We start from the raw sequence: 13,588 nt of genomic DNA, 5'->3' as shown, positions 1-13,588 counted from the left end.
CTAGAGGGGGCAATGTGCTAAAGGTATTGAGGAAATGACTGCAAGGTTATTCAACAAGTAACAATTCTCACTTTGCTTTTGGAATTGTACTTTCTAGCAGAGGTCTTCAAACTTGGCAACTTTATGACTTGTGGCTTTCAAACTCCCAGAATTCCTCAGCCAGCAAAGAGAATTCTGGGAGTTGAAGTCTACAAGTCTTAAAATTGCCAAGTTTGAAGACTTCTGCTTTTTAGGGATAGAGCCCTGGCTTCATTTTAAGACTTCTTTAATGTAACTGTGTGTGTGTGTTTGTGTGTGTGTGAGTGTGTGTGTGTGAGAGAGAGAGAGAGAGCAGAAATGTTTGCGCCTTTCCCACCTTACAGGGTTTGTTTGTTTGTTTTTATTTATTTATTTGTTTGTTTGTTTGTTCCCCCCTTCTCAACTGACTTAGGGCGCCTTGCAATAAAATAAATACAAAATACAAAACGTGTGAGAAATCTAATATTAAAAATGTTCTAAAAATTCTAAAAATCCCATTTTTCCTAAAAACAGAATCATCCCTGTTCATCCAACTAGATTGGGCCATTCTTGACACCGGCCGGAGTTAGTTCTTAACATTCACGGCCCCCCATGCCTGCCGGCAAAGATGGGTCTTCAGGGACTTACGAAAGGCCAGGAGGGTGGGGGCGGTATGAATGTCCGGAGGGGGTTGGTTCCAAAGAGCCGGAGCTGCCACAAAGAAGGCTCTTCCCCTAGGCCCCGCCAGACGACATTGCCTGGCTGACGGGACCTGGAAAAGGCCGACTCTGTGGGACCCGACTGGTTGCTGGGACACATGAGGCAGAAGACGGTCGCGTAGGTAATCTGGTCCTAAACCATATAGGGCTTTTAATTTCCCACTCAGGTATCTAGGTTCTGGGATTCTCTAAAGATTTCTCTTTTAAATCATAAATAGAACTAATTATGTTCTCAATTCAGACAAAGTTGACCAGTACTACTATATCTCTTTTGGACTTATTTGGCTTTTTAATTGATGGGCGTAGTTAACTTCTGGTACAATCCAATTAAATCTAAATTTTACTACCAATGTGACCAGGTTCTTAAGTAGAAACATTCTTAAAAAGAAGCATTTTTTCCCCATAGGAATCAATGTAAAAGCAAATAATGCCTGCAAACCCATTAGGAAAGAAAGAAAAGCTCGGAATTTAGGTGGGAGGAGGAGGAGGAAGAAGAGGACGAGGGCAGTCGCTGCCGAAGGAAGAAGGTGGGGTGAGGGGAATTAAAAAAAATCCAAAACTTTAAGGCTTAAAAAAAAAAAGAGGGACTCTGAGGCGGCGAAGAGGAGCATGTGCCTCCAATACACCTGGTGCGAGGCTGCTTCCCGTACACTGGCTGCTGCTACTTACTGCCTCTTCCTTCCCATGCTGAAGGGCTCCCGTCTCCTCTCGCTTGCTCGCTTTGTAGCCGGCGCCTTTCCTTCGCTGTGGTGACTCCTCGGCTGCCCAGAGCGAAGGGAGCGTTTCTTTTCTCTGGGCACTGGCAAAGGTTTATTCCCTGTCCAAGTGCCCAGAGACAGGAAAATGCTTTGTTCGCTCTGGACTGCCAAAGCCTCCTTAAGCGCCACCAAAAGGCTCCTCTGGCAGCCCAGATGGCCGGGATTAAAGGGGAAATGGCAGGAAACTGGCCGGGCCTTCATGCCGCTCTCAAATTTCCTGGGAAATTTTTCCGGGTTCAGGTTCTTAAGAAGAAAATGGTTCTTAAGTAGAGGCAAAAAAACTTGAACACCCTCTTCTTATCTAGAAAAGTTCTTAAGTAGAGGCATTCTTAAGTAGAGGTACCACTGTATGAATATCTAGCTTCCTTCCACCCCCCACCCCTCTTTCAAAGAGAGGCTAGATTCACAAACCACATGAAGTTGACATTGGATTGTGATTTGCTAAATAAGGCAGTTGGCTGTATTTATTTATAGATTTATAGTTGCCTGTCGGCGACTACTTCAGCTTCAACCACAACAACACAAGAGCACACAACAGATTTAAACTTAATATTAACCGCTCCGAACTTGACTGTAAAAAATATGACTTCAGTAACCGAGTTGTCAAAGCGTAGAACTCATTACCGGACTCCATAGTGTCATCCCCAAACCTCCAACACTTTACCCTTAGATTATCTACGGTTGACCTATCCAGATTCCTAAGAGGTCAGTAAGGGGCGAGTACAAGTGCACTAGAGTGCCTTCCGTCCCCTGTCCTATTGCTCTCCTATACCTCCTATACCTTTCTTCTATTCCTATATCTCTTCTTCTATTCTTTCATTGATATGTTCTATTACTATATCTTCTTTTCTATTATTTCTTAGATATACAGTGATACCTCGTCTTACAAATGCCTCATCATACAAACTTTTCGAGATACAAACCCGGGGTTTAAGATTTTTTTGCCTCTTCTTACAAACTATTTTCACCTTACAAACCCACCGCCGCTGCTGGGATGCCCCACCTCCGGACTTCCGTTGCCAGCGAAACACCCATTTTTGCACTGCTGGGATTCTCCTGAAGCTTTCCTCCATGAGAAACCCCACCTCCGGACTTCCGTGTTTTTGTGATGCTGCAGGGGAATCCCAGAAGGGGAATCCCAGCAGCGCAAAAATGGGCATTTCGCTGGCAACAGAAGTCCAGAGGTGGGGTTTCCCAGCGAGGGGAGCCTCAGTGAAATCGCAGCACCTCAAAAAGACAGAGGTCCGAAGGTGGGGTTTCGAGGACTTCGGTGTTTTTGTGATGCTGCAATTTCACTGATGCTCCCTTCGCTGGGAAACCCCACCTCCGGACTTCCGTTGCCAGCGAAGCACTTGTTTTTGCGATGCTGGGATTTCCCTGCAGTATCGCAAAAACACAGAAGTCCGGAGGTGGGGTTTCCCATGGAGGGGAGCCTCGGGAACCCCAGCAGTGCAAAAATGGGCGCTTCAGCTGGCAAAAGGGGTGAATTTTGAGCTTGCACGCATTAATCGCTTTTCCATTGATTCCTATGGGAAACATTGTTTCATCTTACAAACTTTTCACCTTAAGAACCTCGTCCCGGAACCAATTAAGTTTGTAAGACAAGGTATCACTGTATTTTACTATGAGTATCCCCTCTATAACCTTCATCATGTATTTTACTATGTGTATATAGATATATACCCACTAAAACCCTCATTGTGTATTGGACAAAATAAATAAATAAATAAATAAATAAATAAATAAATAAATAAATAAATAAATAAATTTAAACCCACTGATCTAAAACCAGAGCCCTAATGACAGGCAGAATCAAGAGTCCCCCCCTTGAATATTTGAATGCTGTTTGAGAATTGCACACTAGGAAATAGATGAAATCATTTAACGCAACAGTGAAATGAAAGCAAATGCATATTTCTTTTTCTAGTCTATGACCCCTGCCCCTACTTTTGTAAACCAAGTAATAGAATATCTCAAGTTAAATAAAAGGAACTGTGGAATTATTACTCACAAAAGAGAAAACAAATCTTCAATATAATGAATAAGGTTAAAAAATACATATTAAAAAGTTATTTTAAATTCCATGGAAAAATTTACATTTCTAGGTGTGACCTTTCCCTCGTTACCCCTTAAAGATTAAGCCATAAAATCAAGGTAATTGTATGCCAGAGGGAACCAGAGTAAACATCTTGCAAGCAGTATTTGTCTCTGACTTCTGCAAAGCAGACAATTGGAGCCAATAAAGCAAATCATGTGGTACTCAGAAGACAAAGAATGAAATAATCCACAGATCACCAGCCAGTTTGAATAAGATAAAATTTCTTTATGGCTTCAGATGGATGAAAAATAATGTTACATGCCAAAAAGCAATGTACTTCAGCACAGTAAAACATTTGTAGCTTTTATAAAATAACATGTAACGGTAAAGGATCCACTCACACGTATGTGATAGTCATTCCCAACTCTAGGGGGCGGTGCTCAGCTCCATTTCAAAGCCGAAGAGCCAGGGCTGTCTGAAGACATCTCAGTGGTCATGACTAAATGGCAAAGGGGCACAGAACGCTGTTGCTTTCCCACCAAAGGTGATCTCTATTTTTCTACTTGCATTTTTATGTGCTTTCAAACTGCTAAGTTGGCAGAAACTGGGACAAGTAATGGGAGTTCATCCCATTATGTGACATTAGGGATTTGAACTGCTAACCTTTCGATCAACAAGCTATAATACTCTCTTTCCCCCAAAATAATACATCTCCTGATAATAAGCCCAATTGGGCTTTTGAGTACATGGCAATAAAGCCAAGGGCTTAGTTCAGGGTTCCAAAAATATATATAAGACAGGATCTTATTTTTGGGAAAACATGGTATTGCTATTAAAATAACAAGACACATATGTCTTGTTATTTTAAGAAAATGTTGATGGTTCAACAGATGCTGTTGGCTTCATTACATTTGGCCAATATAGTTTCTTTATAAAATCAGGGTTCTTCAAAATTCATGACACCCCAAAAATTTGAAAATACTTTTTCCAAATGCATTTTAGTTGTCTAAAAAAAAGTTATCCATTGGAACTATAATTTTTATTTAGCAGATGCTATATTTATGGAAAGGAAAAGTATATCACAATACAGTAGAGTCTCAGTTATCTGTCCTTCAGTAATCCAACATTCTGGATTATCCAATGTTGTGGCTGCTTGGGGTGTGGCTGTGCGAGCGAGGTGAGAGGAGTCAGGCAGGCGGGCAAGCAAGCGAGGTGAGAGGAGCCGGGCGGGCAGGCATACGAGCGAGCTGAGAGGAGCCAGGCGGGCGAGCGAGCTGAGAGGAATGAAGCAGGCGGGTGGTGAGCGAGCTGAGAGGAATGAAGCAGGTAGGTGGCGAGCGAGCTGAGAGGAATGAAGCAGGTGAGTGGCGAGTGAGCTGAGAGGAATGAAGCAGGTCGGTGGCGAGCGAGCTGAGAGGAATGAAGCAGGCGGGTGGCGAGTTAGCTGAGAGGAATGAAGCAGGCGGGTGGCGAGCGAGCTGAGAGGAATGAAGCAGGCAGGTGGCGAGAGAGCTGAGAGGAATGAAGCAGGTCGCGAGCGAGCGAGCTGAGAGGAATGAAGCAGGCTGGTGGCGAGCGAGCTGAGAGGAATGAAGCAGGTGAGTGGTGAGTGAGCTGAGAGGAATGAAGCAGGTCGGTGGCGAGCGAGCTGAGAGGAATGAAGCAGGCGGGTGGCGAGTTAGCTGAGAGGAATGAAGCAGGCGGGTGGCGAGCGAGCTGAGAGGAATGAAGCAGGCGGGTGGCGAGAGAGCTGAGAGGAATGAAGCAGGTCGGTGGCAAGCGAGCTGAGAGGAATGAAGCAGGCCGGTGGCGAGCGAGCTGAGAGGAATGAAGCAGGCGGGTGGCGAGTGAGCTGAGAGGAGTGAAGCGGAGGGCAACGGGGCCCCCGCCGGCAGGAAATGTTCGTGGCGGCAGCTTGGAACAAGCGGAGCAGGGTATCATTTAATCATAACCAAATTTATTTCTTATCCTAACCTCAAACAATTTTAGGAATACAGTTCTTCGTATGTCACTCTGGTCAAGGTTTTGCACTAAACTTTAATTTTTCTGTAGTGTTACAAAATTGGTATCTGATTTGATCTAAATTGCATACTTTTTCATAGTAAAGTGGCTGTATATAGAGTTTTAATACAGAAATGAAAGGCAATAATTCAACAGCAAGTTGACATTGTCAGAAGGAATCAATATTTAATTTAATTTAATGTATTTGACCTCTCTGTCGTCCAATCCCATTATGTTCTAATTAGGGATGTTGCAAGGAATGTTTTAGCGAGATTCTGTTAAAATTGAAAGGTGCATTACAGGGACCTTATTGACATTTTAGACTAAGGTCAGTCAGAGCTCTGAAATTAAGGGTTTCTCTACAAATGAAAAATGTTATACCTGTCAGTACAGAAATGGGCAATCCTGTATTCGAGTCATTTAAAAACCGCTCAGTCTTACCCTGGTGAGGATTCAGCTGTTGAAACTGCTTTTTCCATTTATGAATAGGTTCTATAGTTTTGTAGCTTTTAATACATTATGCAACCCATTATTAGAACTTAATCTAGTTCTTCAGGGAGTCAGTCTCACAAAAAACCATAAATCCATCCCTGAAGACAAGGACTTTTATTTCGTTCAGTCCAACAAATTGAATACAATTGTCTCTCCAACAGAGAAATTCTTTGCAAATGCTCCTGTTCGGTGACTTTGCATAAGGCTTGAGTTTCGGAGGGTATTCAGCCTCCCATTAATGATTATTGCCAGATCTGGGGGGAAGTGGCTTGGGTTTCAGGTGGAGCATTTCATAAAAACACTATTCAATGCCACTCATTTATCCGTTGTACAAGTACCCTCACAGCTCTCCAACTCCGTGACTTTGTTACAGAAGTATTTGAAAGTAATCTTTCCTTTGCAGAATGATTCAGCGATTAGGAGAAAAGCAAAGGTTTTTGTTCCAAAAGTAACAGGATGTATTACAATTTGTCAATAATGCTAGTGAACTAAATTGCAGGACGGACTAATAAACATTTCTAAGCACTGCATAGCTTGTGTTCCAAAAGCATCTAATTGTATTGAAATATTTGTCAAAGGCCTCCATTATATATTTTAATCTACCTATTTTGTATTCTAGGAGTGCGTACCTGAGAATGTAGAACTGAAAAAGAAGATTTTTTCTCAGTTAGATCTAATAGTGAATAATGATACTATCCTAGCTAGTTCAACTTCGACTCTGTTGCCTTCAAAATTATTCACTGGACTGAAGCATGTGAAGCAGTGTATAGTTGCACATCCCGTAAGTATCTCAAGGTATTTTGGAGATATGGGGTTTTTTTAAAGCCTAAATGGGAAGTCAAAGGAAAGAGATTTATAGAATGGTGGAAGGTCTTAAGCATGAAACGTATCAGGAAAGACTTCATGAACTCAATCTGTATAGTCTTCAGGACAGAAGGAAAAGGGGGGACATGATCGAAACATTAAAATATGTTAAAGGGTTAAATAAGGTTCAGGAGAGAAGTGTTTTTAATAGGAAAGTGAACACAAGAACAAGGGGACACAATCTGAAGTTAGTTGGGGGAAAGATCCAAAGCAACATGAGAAAATATTATTTTACTGAAAGAGTAGTAGATCCTTGGAACAAACTTCCAGCAGACGTGGTTGGTAAATCCACAGTAACTGAATTTAAACCTGCCTGGGATAAACATATATCCATCCTAAGATAAAATACAGGAAATAGTATAAGGGCAGACTAGATGGACCATGGGGTCTTTTTCTGCCGTCAGTCTTCTATGTTTCTATGTTTCTATATGCCTTTAATGAAATATGGCATGGGAAATTTTTAAGAAGCTGTCATTCTGAAATGCACACTTACAAAACGCAAGGCTTCCTATTAAATCTGTGGTGACAACAGTTTTACAAACTCCACATGGGGCTACCCTTGAAGAGCATTCGGAGACTTCAGTTGGTACAAAATGCAGCGGTGCGTGCAATAACAGGTCTACCAAAGTACACCTGTATTATACTCCATCTTTACGCGAGCTGCATTGGTTGTCAGTCGGTCTCCGAACGCAATTCATGGTGTTAGTTATTATCTTTAAAGCTCTAAATGGCTCAGGGCCAGACTATTTATGGAACCGCCTCCAACCTCATACCACATTGCGGCCAGTAAGGGTGTACAGAGTCGGCCTTCTCCAGGTCCCGTCCACCAAGCAATGTCGGTTGGCGGGACCTTGGGGAAGAGTCTTCTCTGTGGTGGCTCCAACCCTATGGAATCAACTGCCCTTAGAGATTCGCACTCTCTCCTCCCTGCCGGTCTTCCGGAAAGCCGTTAAGACCTGGCTTTTCCGGCAGGTCTGGAATTAGATTGACTGTAGTGTTTGTATGGTTCTTTTAGTATATTGCTTTTTATTATATTATTGATTTTATTCTGACTGTTTTTTTACTATTTCTCTATTTTACTATTGTTGTATTTAGCTTACTTGTTAGCCACTCTGAGTCCGTTTTGGAATGAGTGGCATATGAATACAATAAATAAACAAACAAACAAACAAACAGCCCTGAAGATGGGTTGGTTTCGTATTTGGCTGCTACCGGTTCGCCACACACCCTTGATTCATGCATGTACATTGCTGGTTTGCACATGCGCCTGCCTTTCTCACATGTGCCTGGCCTTCCACGCATGCACCAGGCCTGAAAAATGTCCCTATATAGGACGTCATAGAGTCAGGGCGGGTAGACTGCGATTTCTGCTACCGGTTTGGGTGAACTGGTCCGAAATGGTTGAATATCACCTCTGCCTGGAGATATGATGGCACACAATTGAGTTATAATAAATATATTGAGCAGCAACACTGAAATGAGAAATGTTTAATAATAGAATAGAATAGAATAGAATTTTTTATTGGCCAAGTATGATTGGACACACAAGGAATTTGTCTTAGTGCATATGCTCTCAGCGTACATAAAAGAAAAAGATGCATTTATCAAGAATCATGTGGTACAACACTTAATGATTGTCATAGGGGCCAAATAAGCAATGATGAAACAATCAATATTAATAAAAATCTTAGGATACAAGCAACAAGTTACAGTCATACAGTCCTAAGTGGGAGGAAAAGGATGATAGAAATGATGAGAAAAACTAATAGAAATAGAAGTGCAGATTTAATAAAAAGTCTGACAGTGTTGAGGGAATTATTTGTTTAGTAGAGTGATGGCGTTCGGGGAAAAACTGTTCTTGTGTCTAGTTGTCTTAGTGTGCAGTGCTCTGTAGCAACATTTTGAGGGTAGGAGTTGAAACAGTTTATGTCCAGGATCCGAGGGGTCAGCAACTATTTTCCCCACCCTCTTTTTGACTCGTGCAGTACAGTGATCCCTCGAGTATCGCGAGGGTTACGTTCCAAGACCCCTCGCGATACTCGATTTTCGTGATATAGTGGTGCGGAAGTAAAAACACCATCTGCGCATGCGCGCCCTTTTTCCATGGCCGCGCATGCGCAGATGGTGGAGTTTGCGTGGGCGGCGGGGAAGACCCAGGGAAGGTTTCTTCGGCCGCCCAGCAGCTGATCTGCTCGGCAGCGCGGCAGCAGCGAGGAGCCGAAGATCGGGGTTTCCCCGCCGCCCACGCAAAGGGGAAACCCCGATCTTTGGCTCCTCGCTGCTGCCGCGCTGCCGAGCAGATCAGCTGCTGGGCGGCCGAAGAAACCTTCCCTGGGTCTTCCCCGCCGCCCACGCAAAGGGGAAACCCCGATCTTCGGCTCCTCGCTGCTGCCCCGCTGCCGAGCAGATCAGCTGCTGGGCGGCCGAAGAAACCTTCCCTGGATCTTCCCCGCCGCCCACGCAAAGGGGAAACCCCAATCTTCGGCTCCTCGCTGCTGCCCGCCCGCCCGCCGCTCGCCTGCCCGCCCGCCGCCCGCCGCTCGAGAGCAAGAGGGGGAGAGATAGAGAAAGAGAAAGAAGGAAAGAAAGAGATGAGAGAGGGAGGAAGAGAGTGTGAGAGAGGAAGAAGCAAGATAGAGAAAGAGAGAGAGAAAGAAAGATGAGAAAGGAAGAGAGTGACGTCATCGGGTGGGAAAAACCGCGATATAGCAAAAAAACCGTGGAGTATTTTTTAATTAATATTTTTTGAAAAATCGCGATATAGCGTTTCGCGAAGATCGAGATCGCGAAAATCGAGGGATCACTGTACAGTGGTACCTCGAGATACAAGTTTAATTCGTTCCGGACCTGGGCTCTTAAGTCGAGCAGCTCTTATCTCGAACGACTTTTCCCCATAGGAATTAATGTAAATAATTTTAATTGGTTCCAGCCCTCAAAAAAATCACAAAGTTAGTCTAAATTATGCAGAAAGACATGTTTTTAATGAAGAAATGTACATGTACATATAAATGAATAATGAAGTTTCTTTCACTTAACTTGTAAACTTTCTTAAACTTTTAAATTTACATATGTTCAACTTCTCTGCCACCCAATCCTGTAGGACAGAGGTCCCCAACCCTTTTTGCACCAGGGACCGGCTTTAAGCGATCAAGAGAGGAATGGGTGAATGAATGGACGGAGGGTGGGAAGGAAGGAAGGAAAGAGGGAAGGGACAGGAACAGAGGAAGGAAGGAAACTTATGAAAGGGGAGAGTAAGAGAGGAATGAGTGAAGGGAGGGAGGGAGGGAAGAAGGTGGGAAGGAGAAAGAAAAGAAGAAATAGAGGAAGGGAAGGTAAAAGAGAGAAAGAAAAAGAGCAAGAAAGAAAGCTGCAAGCACCCCCCCGAGCCCCCCAGGCCGGCTGCAACCTTTTAAAACACGCGCGCCGCTTCGCAGCTGTCTCCTGAAGCCGAACGCGGAAGTTAGCGTTTGGCTTCAGGAGACAGCTCCTTGGCGCTTGTATCTCGAATTTGGGCTTGTAAGTAGAACAAAAATATCTCTCCCCTCCCAGCTCTTATCTCGAGTTGCTCTTAAGTAGAGCAGCTCTTATGTCGGGGTTCCACTGTATATGGGTCCTCAATGGAAGGCAGGTTGGCAGCAATTGTTTTTTCTGCAGTTCTATATAATCGGAATGCATCATGGAGATCTACTCTGTAGTGTGCTTTATTGTCCTTTATATTTATCTTAAAATATTAGGCTTCAGGCAGCCAGATTCTTATGAGGACAAGATGATTTTGTTATGATCAGATAATACTGCCCTTGTGCTCCTTTGGCTTTAAAATTACTGTAGGGTTGTCTGATTAAATGATATATCTCTTAACATTCTCTCTCTCTTTCTCTCTCTCTCTCTCTCTCCCTCCCTCCCTCCCTCTCTCTCTTTTTAAATGATTTCAAGGTAAACCCACCATATTATGTGCCGCTTGTTGAATTAGTTCCTCATCCAGAAACAGACCCTTCTACAATGGAGAAAACCTATGCGTTGATGAAGAATATAGGACAGTCACCAGTTAAATTAACAAGAGAGATCGATGGATTTATTCTGAACCGACTTCAATATGCTATTATTAGTGAAACATGGAGACTCGTTGGGGTATGCATGATCTCTATTCTTCTAACGTCCTCAGTCTACAGTACATTGCTTAAAATTTGGCATACATATTGCATTGAGTTTGGGTTTGTTTAACTGGATTTGTTGAATAAGACAAAATTGGCATTGTATGTAAAGCACTAAGCCATAAATAATAGTTTTCAAAAAATGACTGGGTCCATAGATTATACTAAATCACTATTAAATAAAATTACATCACCGCTTACTGTGATATGCAGACCTAGTTTTATAATCTAACACTATACCGTACATAGTTGCTCAAAAATATATGGGACTTGTTATAAGCTAACGTATTAGAAATTTGTTTTATGGAACTCAGTAAGATATCCAACAGTTTAATTGATCTAGTGATTGATCAATAAGACTGATTAATAGACAGATAGGATAGTCCTATATATTTTAATAGTTTTGTATATGTTGCCTTTGAGCTTTGTGTTAAAGAGTCTAAACTGATAGCTAGGGGCAATACATAGTTATTCTTTGCTAATCTGGAACAAGCTAGCTAGTGTGAGATCAGGCTAGTTACTGGATAAGAGACCACCATATGCTGTGAACATTGGGTCTAATATTACTTTTCCTGCATAACTAAGTTTGTGGAGTGGAGGGAACAATTGATCAAGAGAGAACTGGTGGCAAAAATAAACACACTACTCATTAAACATAAATTCAGTAGTACCTGGATTCGGTCTATCATGTAGTAGAGGTTAATACTTCAACACCATCTTTAATAAACACAATATAATCCTGTATTAACTATAATAAAATTAAAGTAGATAACATGACTAATGAGTCAAAGTAATATTCATTTCATAATATAGTAGCTTTAAGGCTTTTTTCATATTCTATTGACATATAATAACAGGAAGTTTGATTCTGTTTTTATCCTGATAAAGCTGAAATATAGAAAGAAACAAATATGTTTTAAACATGAAAATGAAAACATTAGAAAAAAAATCGGAGGGGGTGGCATACAAATCTAATTTTTTATTATTATTATTATTATTATTATTATTATTATTATTTCAGTATAACACAGCAAACGAGATCACTATGCTGGATTTTGTATTTCATCACCAGTCTGGCGCTTCCCAAGCACCTAAGACTGCGTGATGTAGCAGCGAATTATGTTTGCCGATCCCAGTAAAGCAGCCTTTTGCAATTGACAGATGGAGATTTTGTCAATTCCGATGGTTTTCAAATGTCCGCTGAGATCCTTTGGTACTGCGCCCAGCATGCCAAGTACCACTGGGACCACTTTCATTGGCTTATGCCAGAGTCGTTGCAGCTCGATTTTTAGATCTTCGTATTTCACTAATTTCTCTAGCTGCTTCTTCTCAATTCTGCTGTCTCCTGGGATGATGATAATAATAATAATAATAATAATAATAATAATAATAATAAGTTGTTGAGAAAATATTATTTTACTGAAAGAGTAGTAGATCCTTGGAACAAACTTCCAGCAGACGTGGTTGGGAAATCCACAGTAACTGAATTTAAACATGCCTGGGATAAACATATATCCATCCTAAGATAAAATACAGGAAATAGTATAAGGGCAGACTAGATGGACCATGAGGTCTTTTTCTGCCGTCAGTCTTCTATGTTTCTATGTTTCTATAATAATAATTATTATTTTTATTATTATTTTATTATTTTTATTTTTATTATTTTTATTATTATATTGAGATTTCTTACTTTATGTGAATTTCAAAAGGCACTTGTGCAAGAACTAATGATATACATGTTGCTTGAGTAATCTATTTGATTATCTGTTTATAAATATGCTATACATATGTTCCAATTTCTTGCTTTGTTTTCTCACATTGCAGTTTTGAAGAGATTCTTTTACTAAGTGTCATGTTGCAAAGGATTGGTTTAATTATATTGGTAATTTTCCACTCTAGGTTTGGCCTGTTTCAAGTAAAATTGACTTTCAAATGTCCAACATGCTAGAACTGTAGAACATTAAATACTCTCAGAAGAGTACAAAATGGAAAGCAGAATTTTATTTTATTTATTTATTTTATTTATTAATTAGATTTGTATGCCGCCCCTCTCCGAAGACTCGGGGTGGCTAACAACAATAAAAAAGACAATGTAAACAAATCTAATATTAAAAATAATCTTAAAAACCCCAATTAAAAAAACCAATCATACATACAAGCATACCATGCATAAATTTTATAAACCAAGGGGGAAGGGAATATCTCAGTTCCCCCATGCCTGACGACAGAGATGGGTTTTAAGGAGCTTGCAAGGAGGGTGGGGGCAACTCTGATATCTGGGGGGAGCTGGTTCCAGAGTGTCGGGGCCGCCACAGAGAAGGCTCTTCTCCTGGGTCCCACCAAAAGACATTGTTTAGTCGACAGGACTCAGAGAAGGCCAACTCTGTGGGACCTAACCGGTCGCTGGGATTCGTGCGGCAGAAGGCGGTCCCGGAGATATTCTGGTCCGAATTTTAGTGTTATCAGTTAAATTTGAAATCAAATTAAAGTCAGAAATTGGTGAACAACCATTTAAAGCATGGGCATTGAGAACTGAGTATTTATAACCAGATTGTGATAATAGTTATA

At 41.5% G+C, this 13,588-nt stretch overlaps 1 protein-coding gene across 2 annotated transcripts in view; it reads left to right on the top strand.

Annotated features, from left to right (window-relative positions):
- The window catches only part of CRYL1 (crystallin lambda 1), a 61,818-nt gene that overhangs the window by 24,795 nt on the left and 23,435 nt on the right, over positions 1–13,588 (top strand). For both annotated transcript variants that reach the window (XM_070749811.1, XM_070749810.1), the window contains exons 4-5: positions 6,625–6,786; positions 10,803–10,997. In XM_070749811.1, coding sequence (XP_070605912.1) covers positions 6,625–6,786; positions 10,803–10,997 — 357 coding nt within the window. The remainder of the gene's footprint in view (positions 1–6,624; positions 6,787–10,802; positions 10,998–13,588) is intronic.

Source organism: Erythrolamprus reginae, chromosome 4, assembly GCF_031021105.1.
Source record: "Erythrolamprus reginae isolate rEryReg1 chromosome 4, rEryReg1.hap1, whole genome shotgun sequence".
Classification (NCBI taxonomy): domain Eukaryota; kingdom Metazoa; phylum Chordata; class Lepidosauria; order Squamata; family Dipsadidae; genus Erythrolamprus; species Erythrolamprus reginae.
This window is presented reverse-complemented; position numbering and strand designations above follow the sequence as displayed.